Source organism: Capra hircus, chromosome 1 (genome assembly GCF_001704415.2).
Source record: "Capra hircus breed San Clemente chromosome 1, ASM170441v1, whole genome shotgun sequence".
Classification (NCBI taxonomy): Eukaryota; Metazoa; Chordata; class Mammalia; order Artiodactyla; family Bovidae; genus Capra; species Capra hircus.
The window spans coordinates 132,456,891-132,471,030 of NC_030808.1; the positions used below are offsets into that span (position 1 = coordinate 132,456,891).

A 14,140-nucleotide genomic window follows, 5' to 3' on the forward strand; every position below is an offset into this window, starting at 1 on the left:
TCATGGCTGCAGTCACTATCTGCAGGGATTTTGGAGCCCTGAAAAATAAAATCAGCCACTGTTTCCACTGTTTCTCCATCTATTTGCCATGAAGTGATGGGACCAGATGCCATGATCTTAGTTTTCTGAATGTTGAGTTTTAAGCCAACTTTTTCACTCTCCTCTTTCACTTTCATCAAGAGGCTCTGTAGTTCTTCTTCACTTTCTGCCATATGGTGGTGTCATCTGCCTGTCTGAGGTTATTGATGTTTCTCCCAGCAATCTTGATTCTAGCTTGTGCTTCCTCCAGCCCAGCGTTTCTCATGATGTACTCTGCATGTAAGTTAAATAAGCAGGGTGACAATATACAGCCTTGACATACCCCTTTTCCTCTTTGGAACCAGTCTGTTGTTCCATGTCCAGTTCTAACTGTTGCTTCCTGACTGCATGTAGGTTTCTCAAGAGGCAGGTAAGGTGGTCTGGTATACCCATCTCTTTCAGAATTTTCCACAGTTTATTGTGATCCACACAGTCAAAGGCTTTGGCGTAGTCAATAACGCAGAAATAGATGTTTTTCTGAAACTCTCTTGGTTTTTTCAATGATCCAGCGGATATTGGCAATTTGATCTCTGGTTCCTCTGCCTTTTCTAAAAACCAGCTTGAATATCTGGAAGTTCACGGTTCACGTATTGCTGAAGTCTGGCTTGGAGAATTTTAAGCATTCCCCATGTAATTTCCTCAGTCGCAGCAAAAATTTGAAGTGATGGATGGACCGGTGTTATAGCTCAGTTTTATTGGCAAGCAAAGGAAAATACATCCTCAGGTGTGAGGGCGGTCCAATCCAAAATACAAGAAAAGAAAAGCATCAATTCTTCGGCACTCAGCTTTCTTTATAGCCCAACTCTCACATCCATACATGACCACTGGAAAAACCAGTGTTGGAGAAGACTCTTGAGAGTCCCCTGTTTGGCTCCTCTCTCTATGTTTTCTTTCCTCCCTCTGAGCCTGCCCTATGTAAATTGGGCTAGCCAGAAGGGCTCTTTGTTTTACCTAAGGTCCTCACTCCTTCGTTTGTTCTATTTTCGCAGACTTTTCCCTTCCTTGTCTTTTTGCCACCGCCATTTTGGACTTCTTTTTCCTATTCTCACTACCTAACGATATCTTTCAGCATTTGCAGATCAGCATCCCTAAAGCCAAACTTGTTACCTTAGCATTTGTTCCTGTATTAACTATCTTGGTGACTTATACCATAATCTATCTAGTAGGCAACTACCTAGAAATTAGGAGTCACAGCAACATCTCTGTTCCTGTTAGCTCCTCAGTTCAGTTCAGTTCAGTCGCTCAGTTGTGTCTGACTCTTTGCGACCCCATGAATTGCAGTACGCCAGGCCTCCCTGTCCATCACCAACTCCTGGAGTTCACTCATACTCATGTCCATCGAGTAGGTGATACCATCCAGTCATCTCATCCTCTGTCATCCCCTTCTCCTCCTGCCCCCAATCCCTCCCAGCATCAGAGTCTTTTCCAGTGAGTCAACTCTTCACATGAGGTGGCCAAAGTACTGGAATTTCAGCTTTAGCATCATTCCTTCCAAAGAACATCCAGGGCTGATCTCCTTCAGAATGGACTGGTTGGATCTCCTTGCAGTCCAAGGGACTCTCAAGAGTCTTCTCCAGCACCACAGTTCAAAAGCATCAATTCTTCAGCACTCAGCTTTCTTCACAGTCCAACTCTCAAATCCATACATAACCACTGTTGGCGCCTAAATTCTATCAATTCTGCTGCTTTAATTTCTCTACACTGTGTTAACATCTTTACTGACAACATTTTATTTTTAGGCCCAATATTCTATGGCATCTGTTAATATGATGAACTGTAGGATGATGGTTTGAAGCATAAGCTTTAGAGTCAGATGGCACTAGGTATGGATCCTTACTCTATCACTTAAAATCTATAGATGCTCTGAACCTGTTTCCTCCTCTGTAATATAGGCATATTAATCACTTACTTCATAGGATGACTGTGAGACTTAAATTTATGCCTGTTCATCGTCGTCCATTCAGTTGTTCAGTTCGACTTTATAACTCCATGAACTGCAGCATGCCAGCTTCCCTGCTCTTCACCATGCCCCTTAGAACACAGCATTTGGTACATAATAAACCCTCAAGAGAAGAGTGTATTTATTAATACTATTAAGATTTTATTTGCTATTTTACATCTTTCTCCCTTTTCATTAGAGCATGATTCCTTAGCATAAACTTTTAGCAACCTCATGATAAAAATCCTTACTCATTAGCTCCTTATTGCTGACAGGATAATAGCCAAGTAATTTAACATGGCATTTTTTTTTAATATAAATTTATTTATTTTAATTGGAGGTTAATTAATTTAAAATATTGTATTGGTTTTGCCATATACCATATACACGTGTATACAGGTATACACGTGTTCCCCATCCTGAACCTCCCTCTGTACCATCTCTGTGGGTTGTCCCAGTGCACCAGCCCCAAGCATCCAGTATCATACATCAAACTTGGACTGGCGATTTGTTTCATATATGATATTATACATAACATGACATTTTAAATTGTATTCCATTTAAATGGAAATGGGTCCTCTTTCTCTTGTTTTCTCTCACCACTCTCCTCCCATTTGCACCCCAACAGTAGTCTCTCAAAAGCACCTCCAGGCTTTTGAACATTCTGTGCCTTCTGAAACACCTTTCCTTACAGGTAGATGACTTTTAGTTGTTCAAAACTCTTTTTAGCAACCCTGCTGTGACTGCTCTTGACTCTGGGTTAAGCTTTCCGATGTAAGGACTCCTTAAATTCTTTTGTGACTGCCTATTCTCTTGTCTCTTTCCCCTGTTGCTTTATGAGTCTTTGAAATTAAAGAAGATCAAGAAATGTTGAGGTTTGATTGTTGGATGTTAATCTACAGGAACATTAAAGTTTCTGGAGACAGTGTCCTTTTTACTACTCTGCACAAGAGGGTCTTATTCCTTCAAAATAACTGCACTCATTTTAGCAAAAGGTAATATATGTAATTTTTGAAGTATCATTATTTGGGATGTGAAGATTCCAAAAAGGAATAAGTACTGTCAACTATGCAAAATAGAAAAGCTTAAAGAATCTTAGTTTCATAGAATACTTTTTTAAAGTTATTTCTATACCAGCCTATGCTCATTTAATTATTCTTCATTACTATTTTAAATATCAATATAATACTGAGTTATCTGCATGCATCTTGCTTATTAATCAGTGAATAGAATATGAGCTCTGATATCAGACAGTCCTGCTTTCAATCTTTGCTACTAATAACTACTACTTATAATCAATATAAATATTAAATTATACAACAGCCCTCTTACCAGTGCCTGGCACTTTATAGGGACTTGATAAACTTAAATTTCCTTTTATAGTTTTCCACTGTTTCATATTGAATGTTGTAATATGGCCATCTGATTAAAATCTATTCACCTATCCAATCTTGGATTAAAGCCCATCTTTCTATGAAGCTGTCTCCAACTCAGCCATGTCTGTCTGCTACAATTAGAGTTGATACCAAAAAATCAAACAATTACTCTATGATTGGTCTAACTCCCTGCTAAAATATTAACTCTTTGAGAACATGGACACTATCTTAAAGTTATCTTTTTGCCTTGACATTTTGCCGAATGCTGAGAATATGGGAAAAATTCAGTACATGTTTATTGCTTAATTGGTTTTTTTTTCAGATGCTGCTGCATTTCCTCATTTTACATCTAGTATCTATAATAGGAATGACTATCAATTTTAATACCAGCCCAAGTAAACCATATTTATAAAGGAAATATGTTGGAGGAAATCATACTGAGCATTCCAAAGCGAAATTGAACAGAGTATTTGGGATTATCAGTTTCGCTGCCCCTTCCATTAGGATAACTAGGAAATTATGATTTGGTTCCCAGTGATAAATTTGGTTTTGTGAATTTCCTTAACAATAAACTGGTTCGGCTATTTTCCATTTATTATTTCTTCAGTTTTCAAGGATACTGTAATTCATGCTTGCAAATTTGTGTCTTACAGGAGGACTTGTTGGTATTGAGGAAAACAGTGAAGTCCTTTCTGGCTGTTTGCCAGCAGTGCCTATCTAATGTTAATACTCCAGTGAAGGAACAGGTAAGAGACTGTCAGTTAAGAGTCCTCAATATAAATAACTCAAATGCATTGAAGAAGCATAAGAAGATGTAAATTTTTTTAAGATATAATTTTTTATGGCAGTTCTTAGCATGTAGTTTATCTTATGGGACCTGGCATAAAAGTATAGATGTCTAAATATTTAAGTTATAAAGTAAGCTAACAAACTTGTTATACATCTTTGTACCTTGGCAAGTGAGGTCAGGTTTAAGTTTAGAATTCTTGATTCTTATGAGTTCTATACCAGAACCTGAGGATTCTGTACCAGAATGGGAGCTTCTTAGGGTCCACTTTCTTCTCATCTTACCTTCAGCTCTTTCCCACACCAGGTAGAACTTCTCACATATGCATGTGAACAGTTTAACCCACATATCCAAACTGTCAGCATCACTTCCTTAAACAAGTTGTTCCTTAACTATCCTGGGGCCTAGGGGTACACACTGTGGGGATGCCGTGTGTCTCAGAAGGATGCCTGTGCAGCCCCTCATAGCAGAATCCAGTCTGTGAGGGCAGGAAGTTCCTAAATCCCTGTCCCTGGACAGAGATGTAAAGTTGGGGTGCTGATGGGCATATCCCATTGGGCCAACAGATTTCTCACCCTTGGCAAGGGGTGTAGACCAAAGACAGTCAAAGTGAAGCCCAAGGCAATACCATTTTCACAAAGTGATTTTGTAAGCTAAAACTGTTCTGTTAGGAAGAGCTTCTATTAAGAAAAAAAAGATATATCTTTTCCATGCTGTTTTTTATTCTGATGTTCAACTAGAAAGCGTCTATATCTAGTTAAAGAATACAATAGTACTTAACCCTGTGCTATCTCATCTTACAAATAGGGTGTTTGTAAGGTCTCTTCTTTATTAAGTTATCAGCATCTAACTTAAAATGGGAACAGAGATTATCTTTCCTAAACCTTATTCTCTAAATTTTCTGAACTTAACCAGTGCAATCTAAAAGTACGTAACTCAGGACACTTAAGCCAGAAATTCAGTGTTTCTGCATCATCGCTGTTTGGTGACATGCAAAAGTATGGCCTCGGTTAAAAATATACATTTCCCTAGATTCCTTTCATGCTCTCCTCTTTTCAAGTGACTTGTTTCTAAATTTATGTATTTCATGGTAGTGTACTTAGAGCATGAATTTCCATGATTCTTGCTGGAGGTAAACAGCCAAGTATACAACCATCTCCAAATATATACCAAAATTGTGTTTTCCACAGAAGTCAATTTTTAGAGAGGGGTGAATGGATCGTTTTAGGGTGTGAGAGCCCTCAGTTATTCTATAACAGTAAACTGATGACACAAGTTCATTTTGTACCATCCATTAAATAGGTTAAATTTGGCAATATAACTGTAATGTATTCTCTATGGGAAAATATATTGAAAGTTCTTTATGTGAATACATTTGTTGGGAAGCTTTGCATCACTGTTTTTTATGTGAATGATCTTGAATCCAAGTTTAACCTATGGTTCAAAATTTTGTTTTACAGTAGATTATTAAAAGAAGAATCCAAAATGGTAGCTTACAGATTTAGTGTACTATATTGTAATTGATTGAATTATACAGTTTAATTTTCAGATTTGTACTTATTTTTTTGCTTATGCAGTATACGATTGATTTATCATCTCTGTCATTAATATAGTAATTCAATTTGTGTTTCCAGAGTTGAATTCAATTCATTTTTTATAAGTTCAAGTCAAAAATCTCTTAATCATTTTGAGTTAATACAGCCAAATTAAAAAATAGTTTATATTTAGGGGAAGTGAAGAGTCGTAAATATGACTAGTATATAATGAGAAAAAGTAATTTTATTATGTTTGGAAATTAAAATTAAGTAGCTGCAGTTTGAATACTTAGCATTTCTATTATGGTACCATTACTGAACTGCATTTAATTTAGTATATTGTCATTTGTAGTTACTACTGTACAATGTTTTAGTGATGAATTTCCTTTTCATTCCAGGCTTTCATGCTACTCTGTGATCTTTTGATGATTTTTAGCCACCAATTAATGACAGGTGGCAGGGAGGGCCTTCAGCCTTTGGTGTTTAATCCAGATACTGGACTTCAGTCTGAACTCCTCAGTTTTGTGATGGATCATGTTTTCATTGACCAAGATGAGGAGAACCAGAGCATGGGTATTTGCAGCTGTCATCTTGTCAATATTGATCTTGTCTTAACAACCTCAAGAGATTGAAGAAAAAATTTCCAATTCAGTCCTAAAAAATACTACAATTTCTCTCTTTTAAACGAAAGTTAATACAATCATATAAGTCAGAAAGCAAGAATAATAATATACACAGTGAAGTGTCTGTCCTTTAACATAGTACCTTAGAGATCTTTTCCCATCACTAAGTACAGAGAGTTCCTTATTCTAATTCTAATAGCTACACTGTATTTTATTATTTAAATATAGCATAATTTATATTATTCATCTCATATTGATTGATATTTGACTAGTTTCCAGTCTTCTGCTATCCTAAGCTATACTATAATGGATCATTGTGTACATTTGTCATTTCCCGCATGTTTGAAATACATGTTTAAGATAGATTTTTTTTTTCTAATAGAACTGCATCCAGGTTCACAATTTTCTAAAGAAAAGCATCTGAGTTCCTTTCTGTTCCTGAGGAGTGATCATATATTACTTAAATTAACAAAACATGACTCTAAGATACTAAATGCTAAAAGAATATTATGAAACCTCACCAGTCAAAATTGTTCTGAGCCTACAGGATGAAAACTTAGCAAAATAAGACTGAATATAAATAATTATAAATAAATACTATATAAAATAGCTTATTTGTGAAATAGATGATTTAAGCTCTCTTAAGTAAGATCTGTGGCATATGAAATCCACAGATCTACCTGGTGCTATTGGAATGTTCTTTATTTAACAGAGCATTTTAGAAAATACTAGACTGTGAAAAAAGGATCTCTGAGTTCATGTTAATCTTAGGAGACAATATTTACCTGCTACTTGTCCTAAGCAAAAAGATTTCCAACTTCCAAAAGCACTGATGTTTCACAACAGGACCAGGTAATAGAAAGGGAAGAGAGAAGATGAGAATAAGTTATTTTATGAATATACATGTGAAGAAGAGAAAAAGAACACTCTCCCTAAATAGCAGGGCAAGACATGAGAGGGTCAGTACAGAACCTGAAACAACTGTGTCAACTTTTATCATCTGGAGACTTGTGGAAATATTTTGAGGGAGATTAGAAATAGATAAACCTGAGAATCTAAAAACTGAGGAATAAATACTACTTGTTTAAAAGCATTTGATAATGATTTGTTTTAAAAAATATGTATGTACATAACATGGTTTGCAAAATATACTTTATTTCTCAGCTTCTAATGTAACCACGTTTAAGACAAGAACTGAAAACTAACTCCTTCATGTAATTTCCATTCCTCCCCATATATATATCTAAAAGAAAACTTTTCCCTGTGTCTTAAATTTTTCTGTAAATTTCTTCTCTGTAGAAATAGATTAGCACATAAGGACTATTCAGAAAAAAGGCAGCATTTTAAAGGTAAAAGGACAATAGTATTGTTATGACAAAAATCTGAGAAAAAAACCTATATAACTAGTCTTTGCTATGATAATCTCCTAGAACCTTAGTGCCTAGTGTTTAATAAATATGTAACTAAGTATAGCACCCTAAAATAATCAGTACAGCTAATAATTTTTATCCTATCTAAAACTAAATTGTACCTATTTGTAAAGTTATAGCCTAGTTATTTGTTCTACAGATTGTCTACAATGTTTTACCTTGGATAAAGGGCCAAAGTTCATAACTAATTTATTTTCTGTGGTTAGAGGGTGATGAAGAAGATGAAGCTAATAAAATTGAGGCCTTACACAAGAGAAGGAATCTACTTGCTGCCTTCAGCAAACTTATCATCTATGATATTGTTGACATGCATGCAGCTGCAGACATCTTTAAACACTACATGAAGGTATAGTTTCATAGTCTTTTTTTTAATGGGTCAAGGACATTGATTGATTGATTGATTAAGATAGTAGCTTCATATTCTTGTTTTTCTCATTCCACCAAGTGCCTTAGAAGTTACTGAAAACGAAAGAGTAGTGAGCAAGCTAAAATTGACAGCTTTTACCTAAATATTATTGATGGTTTTCTGACATATTTAAAATTTCTCTTTTTTATGAGTTTTTTATCACTCTATACCATTATATCAATTCCATGAAGTACGAGTTCCTTACGTTTATAAGAAAGAATGCTGTTTTGTTTTCTTAAGGCCTTGGACCCTTCTTATGGAAGAAAACGCTCTCTCTTCCCTATGACATCTCTCCTGATAATGTTTATATGTGTGCCTACCATGCTACCTGCCAGGCACTAAAGTTAACAAAGATTTTTCAATTCCTTCTCCAAAGTGGTCTAAAGCTGGAGACAATCAAGTGATTAGACAATTGCATTTCTACAGTGTAGAGAGATATGTATAGGGATCCCTGGAAATATATAAATTGCACTCTGAAGAAATATGAGGGTTAATGAAAACTGTTAGATGTGCCTTTTGAACTAAGTCTGAGATGAGAAGCATTCATTAGTCAAGCAAAGAACTAGTTAAAGGACTTTCAGGCAGATTGGACTACTTGTACAGAGATAAAGGAAATTGAGGAAAATGCAAGTAATTTGATATAGCAACATAGATTGCTTATGAGAATGGAGCTAGAGGTAAGATTTAAAGATATTAAATGAGGTTAGACCTTATATGTTTTGTGAGAATTTGGGATTTTTTTCCTGCAGGAGGTAAGGAGATGTCAAGGGTTTTACACCATTCTGATAAGTATCTGACTTCCTGGCTGCTGTTCCCAGAAGCTCCATTTTTTTCTGACACTCAAAAAACAGCAGTCCTCAAAAATCTTTATGATAAAACCTAACAGGCATACTTATTGGTGTACGTATTTTTGCCTTGTTTTTATGTCAGAGACAGTATTTTATTTTGCCCATGTTCAGAATATTGTGTATGCCATTCATTCACTTGTGTCTTTGTCCATGTTTGGGCTCCATTCTAGTTATGACACAGTAACTAAATATTTTGCTAGACAGCTCCAATGTGATGAGTACTATGTTGGTAGCCAGAGGTTTAAATAAGACATAATTTCTGTAGTATGGCAGTTATAGATTACAGAGAAACTGAAATGTAAACATTATATAACATGCTAATAATGAATAGCTGCCTATGTTCTATGCCATTTATATTCAAGAGACTGCTCTAAGGCTTTTATATTATCTTTGTTGACTGCATTAACTGTGATTTAGGAAATCATCATTTATAGAAAAGGAAATCAAGGCTCAGAGAGGCAGAGTAACTTTCAAAGATCACACACAACTATTAAAGTAGCAAAAACTGACATTTGGTTTCTTTAACTTAAAGCTTAACTCTTTCCACTAGATGTAAAAACCTCAGCATGATTATTGTGGTGATAGATGTATAAATTACAAAGCAAGCACAGATATATAGACAGTTAAGTGAGCAAAGGACAGGCTTCCAGTAGTAATATCTAAATAGGGCTTGGTTGGATGAATATGAGCTTACCATGGTTTTCCTTGTCGTCCTTCAGCAGTACTGTCTTGGGTTCAAGAAATAGGCTTTATCTAAACTTTTATCATCCTTAGCAGTTTTTACACACCTGTGTTCATCATAGGCTTTAATTTTTTATGAATATTTTAATCACTGTTTACTATTCTTTATATATCCTTGTCTATTTGGCTTTTTGTCTCATTTCTCTATGTGATTATTAAAAATCGGAATTTTTGTTGATCTACCTGTTGAACTACTTTAGTGTTCTCATACATCTTTTTCTTTTTGTCTTCACTGAGATAATTTTTAATTGCACTGAAAAGATGATTCTTTTGAGATATTTCCCCTTCTTTTGCTTTCCCTTTTTTTTTTTTTTTTGGTCCTTCCCATCATGGGTCTATACCCATCTTCTTGAAGATAAAATGCAATTGTCAAGCTAATATACTCATTTCTTTACATAGGTTATAGGTTTTAGGCTTTAGTTGGGAAATAACATCCAGATTTAATAGTCTCAGAGTTTCTCCAAAGTATTTACTCACAAGGAAAACTCTAAATCCTGTATCAAAAAATTGAATTATAAAATTAGTTGAATTTTTCCCAATCACTGTTGAAGAAATCAGTTTTTATTTTTTATATTATATATAATAGTAAAATACAGACATTGTGAGGGGAAATGGATACACAAAAATATTTAATGAAAAGTTAAATCTGTTACTGTAATCTACCCTTCCTTTGTTTAGGCCCTCTCCCCAGAAGTAAGCAATTTTGACTGTTTAGGTTTTAGTTCTTCAAGATATTTCTATCAGAGTTCTATTTCTTGATCTGGACAAGTGGTGTCTGTTGAATCCATGTTGTAAAGAATGAGTAATTTTGCTCACATATATCACTTCTCCTCTTTGAATTTCCCAGTTTTCTAGTTTTATTATTTATTTCATAATTTTAAATGTCCAATGTGTATTTTTTTAGCATTAGACAATATCTTTTAACTCTCATTAGGTTTTTAACATTAAAAATTAAACATGTCCTTATTCTCCTTTCCGTTTTTTTCACCAGCCTGTTCTTTATGTCATGAAATGTCAACAGTTTTAAAACTGTGTTTCTTTTCCTTACAGTATTACAATGACTATGGTGATATTATTAAGGAAACATTAAGTAAAACTAGGCAAATTGATAAAATTCAGTGTGCCAAGACCCTCATTCTCAGTTTACAGCAGGTAAGAAATTTGAAGGAAAAGAAATGAGTAGTATTAATATTATTGAGTATTGGCATGTGCTTATTATTATATGCTAGTTATCTTACCTCATTTAAATTAGATCATTATATTACTACATTACTATGGATATTTTCTGGTACAAAGATGTGTTATGTGTCTTTTCTTTAGGAAGACAGTCCTATAGTTTACATTTCAAATGGGTGAAATCCTAAGGTGATCTACTCTTAGACCAAATGAAATGCCAAATTGGATATTTAAAAAGTGATCGTTTTTAAAGAACAAATATAAAAATACATTTTAAAAGTACTTAATAACTAAAGGGGCAACAGTAGTATCCAAATAAGAAAATATGTCACATGCATTTCCTAAAGAAGATTCCTAATAAATGCCTAGTATTTAAAGTAGAGATGAGGGGTGGTAGTGGCTATAGGTATATATGTATGTATGTATATATTTAGCCTTTGATAAAGGTCAGTGGGGAAAGGATCAGCTCCTTTTTAATAGGTGATGGGTCCATTGACTATGTATTTGGAGAAATGGCTATAAATAGCCCTATAAAACATGTAGCCAAAATAACTACTAGGTGGATTATATATATATGTTAAAAATTAAAAGTTTGAAAGAATATAAAAGGATATTTTTATATACTGGAGTAGAGAAGTCCTCCAGGAGAGAAGTCACAATGTAAAAATTGATTATATAATATATATATAAACTTAAACAGCTTTATACATCAACCAGCACTCTGAACAAAATTGAAAAACCAATGACAGATTATGGGAAAATATTTTTAATCATACATAGCAAATCCTACAAATCTGTAATAAAGGTAAACAAATCCCATACAAAAGTGAGCAAATGAAAAAAGCCACTTTTCAGAAGAGGCAACTTTTCCTTTAAAAGCAATAAACATGTGAAAAAACATAACTTCATTAATAATTAATATAATACAGATTGAAACAAGGAGATATTTATCACTGCCAAATAGACTGGCAAGAATTAAAATGATAGATATACCAATGATTGTTAAACATACACTAAGAAAAAGGTCCTTTGTGAAAGCAATTTCTCCTACCTTCTTGGAATATGATTTTGCAGTATATTTCAAAGATTAAGATATACATTCCTTTTGAACCAGTTTTTTCCTACTTAGGTATCTGCATAGATACATTCAGGTACGCACAAAACCATGTATATGAAAGACAGTTTTATTGCAACAGTCTGTGTAATATTGCAAGATTCTAAATACTCTAAATGTTCATCAACATAAGACTAGTAAAATAAACTTATTCTGAAATAGCTAAAAAAATTGTAAGACAAAATATTAAGTGAAAAACAGCAAGTTTCAGGACAAAATATAGTACAGTACCATATAAACAAAAATTAAAACTTTATGTATGTGTAATATATTAATGTGTCTAAATTGATCTAAAAAAACTTTCAAACTTTAACCCTAACATTGATTACCTTTGGAGAGAAGAATGATATATAATGGGAAAGACAAAAGAGAATTTTACTTTGATATTCCTTGAATTTTATACAGTGAAATATATTCTTTGTACTTATTTTGAATGTAAATTTTAGAGTTTAAGGCTATTGTGTACAAATATCTCTGAAAACATTTTAAAGTTTAATAATTTGTAAACAATTACTCATGAATAAATTTGAAAATCTCTGGAAGAACTGCTGTTTCTAGTCATGGCAGACTAAGTAGTTTAAGCCAGTCTATTGCTAAAGAAACATAAAAAGGTAGACAACATAATTAATAGAAGATAAAAGTTATTTCAATGAACTGGTGTGCCTAGAGTGAATTGAGAGGTTGGGAGGTGAGGAAGTAAAGAAAACAAATATAAACAGTATTTCTCAGGAACGTTGTATAAAGAGAACGTGACAGATGCATCCGTAATTGGCAGAGGAGATGGAATCAAGAAGTTAGGGTTGTTTGTTTTTTAAGGTGCATGCATCTAACAGAGAGGGAGTAGTTAATGATTCAGGAAAAAGCAGTACACAGGACCAAACCACTAAGTAGGTAAAGGGGGTAAGATTCAGTACATAAGCAGGGAGTGGCTTTAGATCAGAGCTTGGACTGTTCATTCTCTCATAATAAAAGAGGAGGCAGATACATGTAAGTGTCTAACTTTGGTGGCAGAATGACGATGGCTTTTATATTCTTTAGTATTCCAGAGTTTTTATTCTGTTATTTTGATGCAATACATGTAATGTGTATGTAATTATAAAACCCATCACTCAGTTTTAGAACTTTCTTGGTATCTTTTGTCATTGGATGGGAAAAAACATTTCATATATCTTAATGATCTTCTTTTACATAATGTAATGAGTGAAAACAAAGTTCTGAACCCTGCGTTTTATATATTGCCATTCCTGTGAAAACAACAAAAAGAATACATAGTATATTTTTGTAAACATTTTCCCCAACCCAAAATATGTTCCTTTTGGTAGAAAAATAAATTCTGATTTGCATGTAATCACACAACTAGCATGAAAATGAGCTCAAGAAATAGTAGATAATAGTAGATGACTTGGAGAAGGGGAAAGTGTGGCTACTGTTAATACAAGAAGGGAAATAACATATCTTACCGTATGGCTTTTAAATATTTTTTAAATTGTATTACCTATTCTAACAATAAATAAATATTTCTTAGCTATGAACTTTTTCCTCTTTTTTTTCTTTCTACCAGTTGTTTAATGAACTTGTTCAAGAGCAAGGGCCCAACCTAGATAGGACATCTGCCCATGTCAGTGGCATTAAAGAATTGGCACGTCGCTTTGCCCTTACATTCGGATTGGACCAGATCAAGACACGAGAAGCAGTTGCCACACTCCACAAGTGAGTGAGCTAAATAAACACTGTTATACACAATCTGGCTTACTGAAACTTACCAAAAAATTATTTGACCAATTTTTTAAAGTAACAAATGTTAGACTTTTCACGGAAAGTTTTAACAAAATATTCTTGTCACTTTTATCAGTGAGAAAATGTTGTGGGAGACATACATTTAAAAACACTGGGAACGCATGTAAGAATTAAAGATTTTAAAATTTAAAAAATAAAAAAAAATTTTAAAATTTAAAAAATAAAAACTAAAAACACTGTGCATCCTCATTTCATAATTGAAAACTGAATGATAAAAAAATTTTTAAGTACCTTACAAAAACTCTTAAGAACCAAATTTTCTGACAATCTCTGTATCTTTCCAGGGTATT

General features: G+C 33.8%; 1 protein-coding gene across 1 annotated transcript in view; it reads left to right on the forward strand.

Moving 5' to 3' along the window:
• Positions 1-14,140, forward strand: part of STAG1 (stromal antigen 1) — a 470,948-nt gene that overhangs the window by 441,656 nt on the left and 15,152 nt on the right. The window contains exons 23-27 of the mRNA XM_018050852.1: positions 4,047-4,139; positions 6,114-6,288; positions 7,975-8,114; positions 10,814-10,915; positions 13,615-13,763. Coding sequence (XP_017906341.1) covers positions 4,047-4,139; positions 6,114-6,288; positions 7,975-8,114; positions 10,814-10,915; positions 13,615-13,763 — 659 coding nt within the window. The remainder of the gene's footprint in view (positions 1-4,046; positions 4,140-6,113; positions 6,289-7,974; positions 8,115-10,813; positions 10,916-13,614; positions 13,764-14,140) is intronic.